General features: G+C 40.5%; 1 protein-coding gene across 5 annotated transcripts in view; it reads right to left on the bottom strand.

Annotated features, from left to right (window-relative positions):
• The window catches only part of Sec61a2 (SEC61 translocon subunit alpha 2), a 35921-nt gene that overhangs the window by 10782 nt on the left and 7870 nt on the right, over positions 1 to 17269 (bottom strand). For all 5 annotated transcript variants that reach the window (XR_008215914.1, XR_008215915.1, XM_052729024.1 and 2 more), the window contains exons 4-11: positions 14321 to 14399; positions 10925 to 11056; positions 10687 to 10796; positions 5447 to 5600; positions 4406 to 4566; positions 3954 to 4151; positions 2164 to 2355; positions 1547 to 1623 (exon numbers count right to left, since the gene is read on the bottom strand). Coding sequence is in view for 3 of the 5 variants with exons in the window: in XM_052729024.1 (XP_052584984.1) it covers positions 1547 to 1623; positions 2164 to 2355; positions 3954 to 4151; positions 4406 to 4566; positions 5447 to 5600; positions 10687 to 10796; positions 10925 to 11056; positions 14321 to 14399 (1103 nt within the window). In the remaining 2 variants the exon portion in view is untranslated. The remainder of the gene's footprint in view (positions 1 to 1546; positions 1624 to 2163; positions 2356 to 3953; positions 4152 to 4405; positions 4567 to 5446; positions 5601 to 10686; positions 10797 to 10924; positions 11057 to 14320; positions 14400 to 17269) is intronic.

The following is a 17269-nucleotide window of genomic DNA, read 5'->3' as shown; positions in this document are numbered from 1 at the left end:
TAATACCTGCAAGGCAATGCAATTTTTAGGACAGATCATTAGATTTTAGACTGAAATTTATTATTTGTTATCATACAAATGTATACATTGTATATATTCATACATATGGAATATATTTTTGTGTATATATACAAAAATATACTCTATATATGTACATATATGTTAGTGTATATAAAGTATATATATTTTTTCAGACGTGTCTATAGCCTCAAATTGGCCTAGAAATAGCAATCCACCTGCTTCAGCTTCCAAGTGCTGAGATAAACTACCACATCTGACTAAAATATGAGGTTTTTTCGTTTGTTTAGACTGGATCTCATGTAATGAGGGCTGGCTCTGAACTCATCCAACCTCCACTTCCAGAGTTTCAAGATCAGAGACCTGTGCCATCACATCTGACTAAATTATGTAATATTCTTAAGCAGGTATCCTTTAAGTTCCCTCTTGTAGGATAAAAATAAATTTCAAACCAGGCACGTATATAAACACAGAGGCAAAACACTCATCCACATCAGATAATTGAAGATAGGCACACTAGTGCCAGTTCAAGAAACTGCTGAGCAAATGAGCCATGGACAAACAACTGAGTTACACTGTACTAGCTTGGTACTCATTAGGTAGCCCAGGCTGGCCTTGAACTTGTGGCAATCCTGAGCCTCCCAAGTGCTCAGGTTAAAGATGTGGACTATATATTTCAACTGGATATATTAAGTGGTATATGAATTTTTTTTTTTTTCCCCAAGACAGGATTTCTCCGTGTAACAGCCCTGGCTGTCCTGGAACTCACAGAGATCTACCTGCCTCTGCCTCTCAAGTGTGCCACCCATGCCCGGCTGTGGTACATGAATTATCTCAATAAAGCTGTCAAAGACCAAATACCTAATGCCTGGTAACAAATCTTATTTCCTGGATGTGAGGGTACCAGTGTTTTAGAATGTCCCTGGTGGCTCATGTGCAGCCAGCCAACACTGAGAACTGCTACTATGCATTATTTTAACACTGAGGTGTGAGCTATGAAAGCACAGTTTCAATTTAAAATTATATAGGCTGCCTAAACAAAACCTGTACAAGGACACCACCAGTAGACATGCTAACACAGAAGGGGCCCCAACCGTAGACAAACAACTGTAGGCAACTAAGGCATACAGAGAGCAGAGAAAATAGCCCTCCCCAGGGAAGAGCCCAATTGGTTACCCAGTACCAAATGGTCAGCTCTAAATCATGTATATACGAATAACATAAAGACTGAGAAGACTGCTTATATATTTAGGAATGAATATATATACTTATTTAGGAGTGTGTGTGTGTGACAAAATGAGGCAAGATGCTGTGAACCCAAGAGACAGCAGGTGGGGGGAGTACTCTGGAGGGGAGAAAGGGAAAATATTTTCAAATAATTTTTTTGAAGATTATAAAAGGGCCAATTTTTATGTGGAGAACAATTCAGATTTAGTTAAATTTTAGTTGTCTTGTGAAGAGTAGAAGACTATGACTTTGAATAAAGCAAAGAGCCTTAGAGATTTAAGAAATGACCTTGTGAGCTTACCTGTTCAGCTCGTGGACCATGGAGGTATCTCTGTGGCCTCTCATCACCATCTGCTGCTCTTTAAGCTGCTTAGCCACCTGGCCAAGAAGAAAGAAAAACTTGAAATTAAACTCCTCACATTTTGTTGCTTCCTACATTGAAAATATGAGAGCCTATACACTGGCATTGTATCGCTCATATTAAACATAGGGAAACTGAGGTCTCAGTTCTGCCAAGCATATACTAGCCATGCCTTACATCTTTACTCTCAGCATTTTTGTTTTTTTTTTGAGACAGGGTTTCTCTGTGTAACAGCCCTAGGTGTCCTGGAATTCACAGAGCTCCACCTGCCTCTGCCTCCTGAGTGCTGGGATTAAAAGCAACTTACTTTGGCACCCAAATACTATGATTTTTACAAAAGTTTTTTTTTTCTTTTAATTTTTATTTTATGTTCATTAGTGCTTTGCCTGCACGTATGTCTGTGTGAGGCTGTCAGAAGCCCTGGAACTGGAGTTACAGACAAGTATGAATTGTGCTGAGAATTGAACCCAGGTCCCCTGGAAGAGCAGCCAGTGCTCTTAACAGCTGAACCATCTCTCCAGCCCCACATACGTATTTTTAACTAGTCACATACTTACATCTTTGGCTGAGGAACCAGACACTTCTATCCATGTCTTAGAAAAGAATGCACATGATCCCAGCATGAAGATGATGTACACAACCACATGGACAGGATCCTCAAATATGGCACCCATGGACTCAGGAGGAGATAGGTAGTAACAAAGGCCTCCAACAGGGTAAGAACGAGCAGGTCCTCCCCCACTGACATCCTATCAAACAAGAATAAAAAAGAAAAAATGGTCAACCAGACTAGTTGAGAATACTAGGGTTTTTGTTTGTTGTTGAGGATTAAACCCAGGGCCTTGAATGTTAAGCATGTACCATACAATGAATTGCACCATAAACCTTAAGATTTGTCTCCATTTTGAGATGAGGTTTCACTATTTTGCCCAAGATGACCCCAAACTCTTGAAGTGATCTCCTTCCTGCTTTAGCTTCCTGAGTATTTGAGATTATAGCTGTCATGACCATATATATGTTTGAATTTTTCAAAATTGATGACGGTTTAACTTTTTAAAACAGAAGCTTTATTATTATTATGTGAGTATATATGATGCCTATGGGTTGGTCTGTGCATGGCACAGTGCATACATGGAGGTCAAGGGACAACTTTGTGGAACTGGTTCTCTCCTGACATCCTTTCATGGAATCTGGGGATCAAACTAGTGTTAGACTTACACAGCAAACACCTTTACCTGCTGAGCCACTTCACCAGCCCATGATGTTTTGAAACACCTACAGCCAACAAGCCCATATAATTTAGGGAGTTAACTTTGCATCCTTCATTCCTTCAAAACTATGTACTTTATTTTGTGCAAGACACTGTGCACAGATCATTAACAGAAGAGTGAGTTTTAAAAAATATAGATCTACGAAATCCAGAGGATAGAAATACAATTTATAATTAATTTGATTATATTTAGAATCTGAATGTTTCAACTCTAGAGATGACCATTGCATTTTGCAGTATTAAGAAAACAATCATGCGGGGCTATAGAGATGTCTCAATGGTTAAGAACATTGGCTGCTCTTTCAGAGGACTAGGGTTCAATTCCCAGCACCTACATGGCAGTTTACAACTGTAACTCCAATTCCAAAGGATCTGACACCTTCATATAGACATACATGCACGCAAAACACTGATCAATGTTCATAAGAAATAAAAGTAAATAAAAAAAATTTTTTTAAATAAAAGAATACAATCATGCAAGCCAGGCTTTAATCCCAGCACTCAGGAGGCAGAGGCGGCAGATCTCTGAGAGTCTGAGGCCAGCCTGGTCCACAGTGAGTTCCAGGACAGCCAGGGCTACACACAGAAACTTCACTGAGGCAGGCAGCCTGCCTAGTCAGCCTGGGCTATAGCGTGAGACCATGTCTCTAAACAAGGACTACAGAACAAAAATCACTTTTGTGAAAGCAACGATTTTTAGCCTAAAAAACTATTCAAATGATATATGAAAATGCTTTCCATATAGTAAAATATTAAAAACTACCTGGCCAGCTGGGTGGTGATGGCTCACACCTTTAATCCCAGCAGTGGGGAGGATCTCTGTGAGTTCAAGGCCAGCCTGGTCTACAAAGTGAGTTCCAGGACAGGCTCCAAAGTTACAGAGAAACCCTGTCTCAGGAAAAGAAAAAGAAAAAAAACTACCTGGCCAATCTTACTCTTAGAACATTTATCAAATTTTCCAAATAACAAAATGGTACAGGTAAATAAATTCCAAAATGCTTCAATATCTATCAGTCAGTTGAAAATACAACTATGAAACACCAATTTTAAATATTTAATAAAAATAAACATACTCACGGCCCACTGTCCTAGTAAGTTTACCAAGAAGTTGCCACTAAATCGAACAGACAGCATCTGGGAAATGACATACAAGTTTGAAACTAGGGCAGACTGGAGGATTATGGGAATATTCGATGTGTAGAAGAGCTTGATGGGATAGCTACTGTACTGTCCTCGATACCGGGCCGACTTAATGGGCAAGTCAACACGAAACCCCTGAAAAGGAAGTCAAGAAAAGAGGAACTGCACGTCAGGGAGCAGACAGAGGAAGGGTGGCAGCAGAGAGTTGACAAAGCAGCGATAAATCTGCCCCTCCCCAAAGACCCCTTTTCTCCAATTTCATAGCCAGTATTTCCCACCTTCAAATTTGGGCTGACTGGTTCTTGAAAAACTGACTATACCATCCTTTCAAACAGCATTACTTTCACAAGAACAATAAGCAGTTTCAGCAGTGAAAAGGTCATTCTTACCTGGAAATATATGACAACAGCAAACACGAACACTGTGGCAATGAGGTTCATGAGATTGGGGAGGTTCTGCCGATAGAAGGCCTCCCTCAAGGCTCGGACTTTGTCTGTCCTGGTGGCCAACAAATGAAATAGAGCTATGACTGCACCCTCAAACTCCGTACCTGAGAAATCAAGACAGAAATGAACTGTGGATGCCTCTTCCAAAGTTGCCTCAAAAGTCTAAACAAATAACTTGAACCTCGAGTCAACTGACCAATTTATGACTCTATATTGTATCTATGTTGTATGGCTTTATGGCATAGCCATGTGTGTGGGTTCTAAACATATTTCTATCATGGAGGCAAGTGTCAACATAAATCTGCAATTTTCACTCATAAAGGTTTGCCTCTCCTTTACTCTAGGGAAAAGAAGGAAGTACTCTTAGGGATAATAAAAGCAGCAGCAAAGCAGAATAAAATTGTCAGAATCAGAGCAGGTATGTTTATCTACCATGCTTGCCTTTAGTTGACTGCACCAAGAATGTTAATAAATTATCAGTACTATTTTCTTAAGTCTGGGATCATAGTTAGACACTGAATACTTAGGACAGGATGATAATAAGAAGTGGAAAAGGATGCGGGGGGGAAAAACAGAATGAAATCTTTCAAACCTTAGATGCTATTATAAAGCCAGTTACAGAGGCAAGGGTATGAGTGCTCTCAGAGGACGGCCAAATCGTAATCCACTACCTTTCTGTCCCTCCGGTAAGGCTGCAATCGGGGAGGTAATTGACTCTGGCAGCAATGGCTTAAGCAAGGTCAACCAAATTGTAATACTGTTCGCAACCACTGGAACTTTGAACGAGCAGAGGTTAGAATGCACTCTCTTGGACTTACTACTGCATACTTCACACATCTCTGCTCGCTGAGTTTTAACAGTTAGCAGTCGTGGTCCCCTAGGGTGGCAAACTGAGTGGCTCCAGGCATGTGCTACTGCATTATTGACTCATTTTCAGCATACATCCAGCAAAACTCGTGCAGTTGCAGTCACTGTGCAATGTACCTCTGCCAGTGTTAATGGTAGTGGGACTAAAGGCCTTCCAGACAATGGTTTCACAGATGTTGGTGGCAATAAAGAGGGAAATACCAGACCCCAAGCCGTAACCCTTCTGTAGCAGCTCATCTAACAGCAGCACAATCAAACCAGCAACAAACAACTGTGGGGAAAGAAATGCACGTAAGCGGAAGCAAGAATCAACTCAGGAAGGGGCAGACGAATGGCTATTTCACAGTCTGTGCATGCCCAATACCAGACCTACGCATTGCTCCTCACCACTGCGGCAGCTGCAGCGTCTGACCTGCTCTAGTCTAGTCAGGGGCCAGTTCTAAAAATCAAAGGACTGCTGCCTCATTACATAGCGAACATTTCACCACAGAATTCTGTTTACACCAGCTTACAAGTTTCAATTGTGCCCATGGTGGGGGGCACTAAATAATAATTACAGCTTAGAATTTGAAAGGAAGAAACAAAATATTACAAATACCTCCATGTAAGTAAAAGGCCAAATAAATTACAGAAAAATTAAAAGAGATTCTTCACTCCCTAAGGGATAAGAATAAGATTGACATTTTTTTACAAAGTATTACATATATCTTTTATATAATATAATACATAGAGAATAAGCCAAAAACTAGAGCACAGCTGAATATACAAATTGTACTATAAAAATTCATGCTATACTTATTATGACCAAGATTCCATTGAAAAGTTAAGATTTCACCATGTTTTCTAGCTCATCTTTTTTGTTTGTTTTGTTTTTGGAGACAGGGTTTCTCTGTGTAACAAACAGTCTTGGCTGTCCTTGAACTCTGTAGACCAGGCTGACCTCGAACTCACTGAGATCCACCTGGCTCTGCCTCACAAGTGCTGGGATTAAAGGCGTGCACCACCACCACCCGGGTCATCTTTTTTTTTTTTAAATGAAAACATACTAAACTTAGCTATGGCTATTCTTGGAGAAGATACATTATAAAAACATGTATCAGCCGGGCGGTGGTGGCCCACGCCTTTAATCCCAGCACTCGGGAGGCAGAGGCAGGCGGATCTCTGTGAGTTCGAGGCCAGCCTGGTCTACAGAACGAGATCCAGGAAAGGCGCAAAGCTACACAGAGAAACCCTGTCTCGAAAACCCAAAAAAAAAAAAAAAAAACCATGTATCATAGTGTCAGTCATGTGGCTGACTGGAATAACCTTATCGAGAGGGAAATAAGGCATGCTTGTGAGCCCCAACCTTACTACCTCACAGGGCTCCCTACTCTACACTCTCCCCTACAGAAACAAGGAAGTAGTTCCAATTCCTCCCAGATCAAGGAACTCACCCTGATTACATACTTTACCTATTATCACCTGTCAATGAACACATCAAACTGCATTACACCGTCTGAGCATGCTTACCTTACACACTGTAGTTGGTTTTTTGTTTTTGTTTTCTTAACTGCCATTTCGCTTATATGAAGCCTGACTTTTTTTTTTCGGTTTTTGGTTTTTCAAGACAGGGTTTCTCTGTGTAGTTTTGGTGCCTGTCCTCGAACTCACAGAGATCCACCTGGCTCTGCCTCCCGAGTGCTGGGATTAAATTCGTGAGCCACCACCACCTGGCCTAACTTGTCTTTTTAAAGTTTCTAGTTTGAATTTCCAACAACTGGAAAAGGGGCATAATTCTCAAACTCCTAAGAGAGGTCATGGGAACCTTTTACTGTTTGAAAATCAAATTTGACATTTTGATAAGGGAAGAGAGAAGTTAGGGCTGGGTTTTATTTTGAGTACAGTTAGGTAATGAGCAAGTTGAGTATTCCCAGTCACAAATACAGCAACCCATCCCCACTGAAGGGGAGAGTACCTACTCATAAATCAGCCAGTCATGGTTCTAATAGCTAGATGGTCTTTCCAAAGGCACAAGCAGCCCTACAATAACTGAGGTCCCCTGTGCAGAATAATGCTGGCCTACAGGGTAGTTCATGAATACCTTTTGAAAATGAGACCTCTTTTCCCAGGAGGAGTAAGAAAGTATAAATAAATCTAAATGAGAAATAGTTTGTGCAACTTGAGGACTAGGAGAAAAGATAGCAAAAAACCATGTATGCTTATGAAAGAGGAAGCAGACAATGACAGCAGCATCTCCATGAAGCCCAGTGACAACAGACCCGTGACCAAGCAGACATGTGGAATGCACACCATGAACCTCTGAGTGGGTGTAAACTGGATGTCAACCTTGGGCAGGCATACTCGCTCCACTTAGTTTGACAAAACATACTTACCTTTACTATGTGCCATGCACAATGACACTTTCTAGTTAGTTTTTAATTTCAATCAAGACCCAATTTAGATTTCAAAGTCAATTAGTGGAAAGAGCACTATGTGAGTGAAACAGAAACAAAGTGAGAAATACCTTCCATAACAGCATGCAAACAGTTCTCAAAAACCTATGTTTCTAGGTGAACACACACTGATCCAATCATAGCTCTTCAGTGTAGCCACATATTCTCAATGTTAGCAAGCCCTTGAAAAGACACAAATGGGTCACTGCCCACCAACAATCAAACATGACATTTTTCTTTATACATTAACACTAAAAGAATTCATCACAACACAGATATTTATATATCAGAAGTTATGTCAAAAAGCTAATACATATTTGCTCATTTCATTCTTAGAAATAATGAGATTTCTGATTGTGCAAAAGAAACATTGAAATAGCCTGAAGTGCTGTAAAAGCTACCTCACCGCAACCAGCCTAGAGCTGCTAAACTACATTCCGTGACTCTAAGCTTTTGGAAGATTCCAGAGAAGTTACACTGGTACAAAATGTTCTGAGGGCTTGGTACTTGTTCTGAGTGTCTTTTTAAAAAAAATTCAAGGCTACTTTATGCTAAGGGAGTATTGCTGTAGTAGTGCATATTTAGTGTTTTCAAGGCCCTGGATTCAATCCTCAACTCCAGAAGAAAACAAAAACAAAAATTAAAACAAAAAAAACATAAAACTTTATTTGCTGCAAATGCTTTAAAACAGTGGTTCTCACAGGGCAGTGGTGGTGGTGGTGGTGGTGGTGGTGGTGGAGGTGGTGGTGGTGGTGGTGGTGGTGGTGGTGGTGGTGGTGGTGGTGTGGTGGTGGTGGTGGTGGTGGTGGTGGTGGTGGTGGTGGTGCACGCCTTTAATCCCAGCACTTGGGAGACAGAGGCAGGCAGATCTCTGTGAGTACGAGGCCAGCCTGGTCTACAAAGTGAGTTCCAGGACAGCCAGGGCTGTTACTTGGGGAAGCTCTATCTCAAAAACAAAAATAAAAAACAGTGGTTCTCAACCTTTCTAATTCTGTGACTCTTTGCTACTGTTATGGATTGTAATATAAATATCTGATATGCAGAATTTCTGATATTTGACCTGTGTCAAAGGGTCATTCGACACCCCCCGCCGTGGGGTCATGACCCACGGGTTGGGAATCACTGCTTTAGAGAAACCAAACCAAGCTTGAGGTTCTATGGATAACATCCTCAGCCCTGCACCAGCATCTGAAGAAACCCTAAGCACTGAAGGATACTAAGTCAGGGTCCAGAGGATTCTTCTCTGCCCATCCTCTGCATCTCTCTCTTCTCCAGCTCCCAATGGCTATGTCAAGCAAGTATTTGTAAATGGAGAAATAAAGGAACCATTATTCTCTTGGGAAACACATCTTATGCTGGAAGAGAATGCACTAGGCCTCAGCAAGTTACCAAAGACCCAATAATCCATTAAAAATCCTGCCCTAGAGCACAAACAAAATAGTTACAACTCATTGATGGGCATCCTTATTAATCATGTCAACAGATTCTTGATAATTAAACTCTCTGTCCTGAGTCAGGGTCACTGAATACTCTTTCTTATTTTACTTGCTTCCTATATAAGGTTTATTTTTTTTTAAAAAAATAGGTAAATTATGCACATCTGAGATAGTCCAATTTCTCAAATACTGGCATTTGAGACTATTTTAAAAATATTTTCTGAACTTGATCTTTTGAACTATTAAAAAAGAAAAACCCTAAATTAATTCTAATTTCATATAATAGATAAAATGAATTTCCCACGGTAACCAGGACCCCAGTAGACATATTTTATTAACATAAAACTTTAAAAAGAAAAAAACTCTTCTGAACATTATACACACTCAAAATATGTTGGTCTTTTAAAAAGTTCTATTCCAAAATACTCATTTTGGAACTCCATGGGGGGCTGGGTGGAGCTAAACTGGCAGTTGCCTACTATGCACAAGCTCTAGGTTAGATCCCTAGTACTGCAGAAACCAGATAATGGTATAGCGTATGGGTAATGCTAGCCCCTGGGACATGGGGCAGGAGGACCAGAAACTGAAGGTCATCCTCAGCTCAGCTACATACTGAGTGTGAGGCTAGTCCAGGTTATGACACTGTCTCGAGTAAATACATAAATAAATACCTCCATAGAACACTTGTACGTGAGTATATATGGTATTTTGCAGGCACTAAAATTATTTAGAGCATCATAGTTTTGTATTCCACCAAGGAACAAAAGAATACTGTTAGATGCCTTGGTACACACCTAAAATCTGAGCACTCAAGATGCGAGAGGATTCCAAGTTTGAAGCCTGCCAGTTAAACTATGACAAAATATCTTATTACAACAACTTAGGTATTTCAGACTTAGCTGTTTTTCTGTAGACTACATGTTTTATTTCAGTAACAATTTAATGTTGCATAGCTTGTTTCTAATTGGTGGTTCAAGAACTCCTCCCCTGCAGCTTCCCAAATAACTCACACTAGAAGTCTGTACCACCGTGCTGGGTTTTCCGAGGTGACTTCAGCCAACAAGTAACCTCAGATATCTACTATACCAACAGTGCATACAGTAACCAACAGCTAGGCTGCTAATCTCAGCAGCTTTGGCCAAGCTGACAGCCACAGAAGGGTGCTGCATGCCCCACCACTGCCACCTGGCTGGCAACAGCAGGAATGCACTGTTAACTGAGGGAATACAGCAGGATTTCAGAGATATCAGAATGTGGAAAAAGCATATCAAAGAACAATCATGGAGAGATATCCATAACTCTTTAAGTAACAGACTATGAAGCTATTAGAATAAACTTTTTTTTAATCAAAACAACATATATACTTCAGTAATAATATTGTAATTAAATAAAATGACTCAGAAGAAAATGATTCTATCATTCACCTAAAGAACTGTTGAACAAAAGGGACCCAACTTGTATTAGCATATGAAAACACAGTATGTCTTACCTGTATGATGATAAGGAGACAGATGCCAGCACCCATTTCCGCAGGGTCCCCGTACATCCCCGTCATGACATACACAATGGCTTGCCCAATGGTAATGATCATACCAAATACTGACAAAAAAGGAGTACATGCTTACAACCAAAGACAAGAAACAACACAACCAAAAAGCTATAGGAGACATCTTTCCCACAAACATCCTTAAATTTGGAAAAAGCTCTTTAATTGTATTATTGCTCACGTTTCTGGGCTCCATTGAACAGAGCTCTATCTTTGGGTGTATCTCCAACTTCAATGATTTTGGCTCCAGCTAACAACTGCATTATCAAACCAGATGTTACAATTGGGGAAATACCCAATTCCATCAATGTTCCTGTAAAGGAAGGAAAATGAGTAAACAACTTCTGTACCTAATACAGATCAATTTAAATCATCCCACGCCTGAACAACATTTAATAAATGTGTTTAAATATTAACAAATTTCCACTGATTCCTTAAACATTAATAAAAGATCATTTATTAGCAAACCAGCAACAATGCAATGGATAAAAAGTGCTATTCCATAATAATTTTAATTTCTATAAATTATAAACTTAAAATACTAAGTCCTCTTTAAAAGAAACCTTCTGGGACTAGCAGGTACAGCAAAGCTGTAGATAACATGAGGCTCTGGGTTCAATATCCAGCTTCGAAGCAGAATAAAAAGGTGTCAAGGCTAAGAGGCCAGGGGCCAGCAAGATGACTAAGTTAGTAAAGGCACTGCCACCAAGCCCAACACCCTGAGTGCAACTCCCAGCAGCCACATGGTGCAAGGCGACAACTCGCTCCTGAAAGTTGTCGTCCGACCTCTAAATACACGCTATGACATGCAAGCGCACATACACAAATACATTTTTAACTGTTGCGATATAATATAGCTTTGTGATAGAGTGCCATCTGACATGTAAAGCCCTAGTATTTAATTACCAGCAACACAAAATTAAAAAAATAAGTGAAGAGGTGGGGTGTAGGTAGAGGACTTGCCTGGAAATGTAAAGCCTTATATTCAATCTCCAGCAAAGAGAGGGAGGGACAGAGGGAGAGAAAAAGAAGCAAGAGCTTCCAAGACTTCTGTCTAAATCATTGTTTTTAAAACTTACACTAAAATTGGGGGTTATTTAATATTTTATCATATTTACTTACTTATTATACTCTATTTCTCTTCAGATCATACAAACCTTTCACCTTTTACTTATTTACACTATTTATTTAGTGTTTGAGAAAGTGTGTGTCTGGGCTCACACCTGACACAGTGCGTATGTGGAGGTCAGAGGGCAACATGTATTCCGTCAATTCTCGTCTTCCACCATGTGGGTCCTGGGGAATACAACCTCAGATCACCAGGCTTGGTGACAAGCCTTAACCTTGCTGAACCATCTCACCAGACCCTATTTGCTTCTCTGACAGAGGCTTGGTATTTAGACCAGGCGAGTCTCAAACCACATACATGGATAGAGGTGACCTTGAAGTTTCAATTCTCTTGCCTCCAATTCCTAAGTGCTAAGATCACAGGTGGGTACATCCTTAGGAGGCTCAGGATGTTGTTTCATGTGCTACTCTACACTTAGCAGGTGGTACATCATAATAACTCAAGAAATGCTTGTTGAATCAGTGATGAAATAAATTACATTATAGCCTCATACTGGAATATGCCCATTAGATGAAGTGACTCATTAAAAACATTTAAAAAAAAAGTACATATAAATGTGTGAATATATAGATTTGGGTATATATGTATATCCTATCTTTCGAGCATATAAATTTAAATGTAAATGAATATGTAACAAAAAGGTCTGGATGAATATTTGAAATTTATCAACATCCCAGGAACATGCATCATATATATTTTGATGCATTTTTATACATGTTGATGCACTGAAAAAATAATAAACCTTCCAAGAAGCAGCAACTGCATAGACCAGTGTGCTATGCTCAGCCTTGATAAAAGCAGCTCCTCTCTACAGGGAAGAGGGCTTATACAGAGACAGATGGCTGGCCAATGTGCTGGAAACAAGTGACGACTGAATGTTCAGCCTTCAAGAGGAAGAACCCTATTACCACCACCATCCCCATGCTCAGAGAACATCTCAGAAAAAGAAGAAAGCTGTGAAATGCTGTAGTATGTACATGTTATGGCCATGGCACTCATTAACCCACAGCAGAAACAGAGCTTGTAAACAGTCTGAACAAAACTGAACCACTGAACATTTGTCCTCAGTGATGTAGCCACTGTGATTTACTCATGTTCCAGTGGATAGCTCCACACTCATGCCCTGGTTAAGCCCACTAGGTCACGAAGCAAAAATAAAAACAAGACGGCTGGAGAGATAGCTCAGCAGTTAAGAATACTGACTGCTCTTCCAGAGGACCTCAGTTTGATTCCCAGCATCCAAATGGTAGCTCACAACTATCTGTAACTCCAATTCCAGAGGATCTTGTGCTGGCCTCTGTGGGCACTAGCCATGCATGTGGTGCATAGACATATATCCAGGCAAAACACCCATAAATATAAAAATAAACTAAAGAAAGAAAGAAAAAAAGGGGGGGGGGACATGAAAAAGGGATGGGACCTGATGGGAGGATGGGGCTAGTAGTGATGGGGGTGGGAGGGTTGATGAGTGTAACCAGAATATACGAAACTATTAATGAATTTGGGGGAGAAAAAAGGAGAGGGTGGTGCTGGTGAGATGGCTCAATGATTAAAGGCTTTGTGGCAAGCCTGGCAACCTGAGTTCAATCCCTGCAACCCATGTAAAGGTGGAAGGAGGGATCAGCTCCACCAAGTTGTCCTCGGACCTCCATATGCTCATTGCGACGTGTGTGTGAGCATACATACAAACACGCACTTTTATTAATAAGTAAACAAACCAATATTACTCCTATAATCTAAAACTACCAAAAAACCTGCCATCTGGTCAAAGCATTTCCCTCAAACATGCACTCACCAATTCTAAAATTCAAGAGGCCTCCCTGACACTGAAAATCAGGAGATTTTAATAAGGAAAAACCCATAGGATACGGTTGAGGAGATGGCTCAATGGGTAAAGCTCATGGCACAAGCTTGAGGTACAGAGTTCAGATCTCCAGCACCCACACAAACACCAAGCTGGTGTGGTGGCCCACCTGTAATCTAAGCTCTCAGGATACAGACATGAGTTGTCTAGAGTAAGCTGGCTAGCTAGACCACCACAACTGGCAAGCTCTGGGCTCAAATTAGAGACCCAGCCTCAATACATAAAGTAAGTTGGGCATGATGGCACATACCTTTAATCCCAGCACTTGGAAGGCAGAGGCAGGAGGATATCTGAGAGTTCAAGGCCAGCCAGGGTTACATAGTGAGACACTGTCTCAAAAATATATACAGTAGAGAGTGATCGAGGAAGACTCTAGTCAACATCTGACCTTCAATGTGTACACACACATATATGTGACCACACACATTCAAACACACACATATACAAAACACATACAATAAACTCAGTGTTGTCATTATTTCAAGCTGGTTTCTCCTCCTAAGCAGTGGGTTTCTGTTCTAGCTCCCCCATATAAAGCTATAAAACAGATGTTTGCTGGCAGGATGGAGGTCAGAAGTGCATACCTCTGTTGGATGCAAGAATAACTCTCATCCAGTAGAAGGGATCTGCAGAATCCGATGACATGATCCCAAACAGCGGAATCTGAAACATCATATAAAACACTTTAAGAAATGACAAGGGTGCTCTTAATTTAAAATGCACTTGCTTATGACAATGCCTGTTAGCTACTTCTTGTGATTTCTAATAAGACAAGCTTACCTTAAAAGTCTCTAACAAACACCAGAGATCATTACTTAGTAAATACTCCTGTAAGTACAGAGGAATATGCCGAACACTGCTATACATTTAAAAGTAGCAAAGAATATCAACTTTGTTATTTTTTCACCACAATTTAAAAAATACTCCTAACAGATTAACACATGTATTTGTCAAGGCATGTAACAACTTTGCAAAACTGAGACTATTCACCAACTAGAATGACCAAGATCCAAGGAGATGTATAGACCTGGAATAGTATGCCACCACTAAGAACAATGCCTATGAAATTGTCATCATATTGTAACATAAATGCTTCCTCAAGATAAGAATAAAATGTTGGTTCTCAATCAGGCATGATTTTCCCTTCAGGAGAACATTTGAAAGTAGTTGCATGGCGCACGCCTTTAATCCCAGCACTCGGGAGGCAGAGGCAGGTGGATCTCTGTGAGTTTGAGGCCAGTCTGGTCTACAGAGTGAGTTCCAGGACAGGCGCCAAAGCTACACAGAGAAACCCTGTCTCAAAAGAAAAAAAGAAAAGAAAAGAAAAAAAGTAGTTGCAAACATATTTGGTTGTCACAACTTGGTGGAGCAGGGTAATATTGGTACCTAATGAGCAGACATCCATACCCAGGAACAGCCCCCACCACACAAGGAAGATGTTGCCTAAAATTCGGTAGTACCAGTATTAAGAAATTCTGAAATAAAAACTAAAATTCAAAATTGTATACAGTATAAGTTCAAAACTAAAAAAAGTACAGAAAATAATACTGGAAAAACATCCTTTTAAGTGCTAAATACTGATTACATCTAAGAGGTAAGATTATGATTGCTTTTTCTTCCTTATTTTTTTCAGGAATTATCAAATATTCTATCATAAGACATCATCTCCCACCCAATTGTTTTGATAAGGTCTTTCTCTGTAATACAGGCTAGTCCACAACTTGCTATGTAGCCCAGGATAGCCATGAATTTGGAGCAATCTAAAACACTCAGAAACACATTAACTTTTAATGAGAAATAAACAAACAAAAGCCCTTAGCGAGACCTGGTGGGTCACACCAGTAATCCCAATACTTAGATAGGAGGATTGAGGCAGGAGTATTACTACAAACAACAGCAGAAAGAAAGAAAGAGAGAAAGGGAAGGAAGGAGGGAGGAAAAAACTCTTTCCTTTCAATTTTGCCCATGATAGGACTCTTGTTTAGTTTCCTTACCATACTGGGGAAGAACCAAGGGCCTGGCACATGCTATATCTCTGGGCTATATATCTCCATGCGGATTGCCGCATATTAGACACAGCATTTAGTGATACCTCCTTCTTAAACATGATATATTCCTTTCTCAAAGTGCAGTTTCAGCACAAAGAAAATTATATTGCTAATTTCAAAAGTCTATAGTGACTGAGGAGATAGCTCAGTTGTTAAAAGTGTTTTCCACACAAGCATGAGGTTCTGAGTTAAGGTTCCCAGTACCACATGAAAAGAACCGTGTGCCAGTGCATGCCTGTAACCACAAGGCATGAAGAAGCAAAGACAGGAGGATGCCTGTGGCCTGTTGACCAGGCTCTCTAGCTAAGCAGGAAGCCATAGACCTCTATACCTGCACACCCACAATAAATACAAAAAGAAAAACTGTAAAGCAATTTTAAAATGTTTTTAAGTTCCAAAATATGCTGCCAGAAATTTTAAGTGCCTGAATCTCTGGAATATTTGAACTCTTATTAAGCTAGGCGACAGAACTGGTAACACGGAAGGCACAGCTAATTTGTGTGCACCCTGTATCTGTGAGAAGTGAGGAGTAAAGAAATCACTGTGTAGGAACCCACTAGCACTACAGGGACAGTCCCTATCTGAGGCCCCTGGAACAGAACCCTCTATATTTCCTCTGGAGCTCTTGGATTGAGTCCTTAAATGTCCAAATAAGTCACTAAGTTTATTTTCTATAAAGACTTTCTTTTAACAAACCTGACAAAATATTAATACAATACAGTACTCTGGAGAACCCAAACACTCCATGTTCTAATGGACACCTGAGCTAACCATATGGAGATACAGAAAATGAGCACTAGAAGTCTTCAAAAGCAGTGGGAAGTCAAAGCTAAAGAAGGCACGTCTGGGATGGGACTGCATGTTGCAGGCCTGGAATGTGGCTTGGTATTTGCCTAGCATGCTCAAGGGTCAGGGTTCACCCTCAGTGCTGAAAATGAAGAAGATGGCAAGTTACAGTTACATTAGGGGACTTCCCCCCTCTGGCACATAACAAAACAGAAACATGAAAGAATAAAAGCTAATCCAAATTTTAAAAAGCTGGAGGAAAAGGGGAAAAAATCTCCAAAGTGGCTGTGATGTTAAGCTTGACTGTTAACTTGGCAGGATTAGAATCACCTAAGAAACAACTCAAGTAAGTCTACAGAAGTACTTTAACTGAGGAGGGAAGAGCCCTCCTGAAAGTGGGAAAACCACCCCATGGGCTGGGCCACAGAGTCAAGCAGGCTGAGCATCAGCATCATCTCTCTCTGCTTCCTGACAGCAGACACAGTATGACCGCCACCTACGCTCCTGTCACCACACCTTTCTGTCACTGTGGACTGAACTCTCAAGCTGGGAGCCACACTAAACCATCCCTTTCTTCAGTTGCTTCTGTCTAGTGTTTTGTCGCAGCAATAAGAAGAGTGACTAATAAGCCACTACACAAGAAAAAGGTGTAGATTCAAAACACCAATAGCCTCGGTGCAACCTACTGAAGAAGATCAA

Source organism: Peromyscus californicus, unplaced genomic scaffold (assembly GCF_007827085.1).
Source record: "Peromyscus californicus insignis strain IS unplaced genomic scaffold, ASM782708v3 Scaffold_8__1_contigs__length_139910024, whole genome shotgun sequence".
In the NCBI taxonomy this organism is placed as follows: domain Eukaryota; kingdom Metazoa; phylum Chordata; class Mammalia; order Rodentia; family Cricetidae; genus Peromyscus; species Peromyscus californicus.
This window is presented reverse-complemented; position numbering and strand designations above follow the sequence as displayed.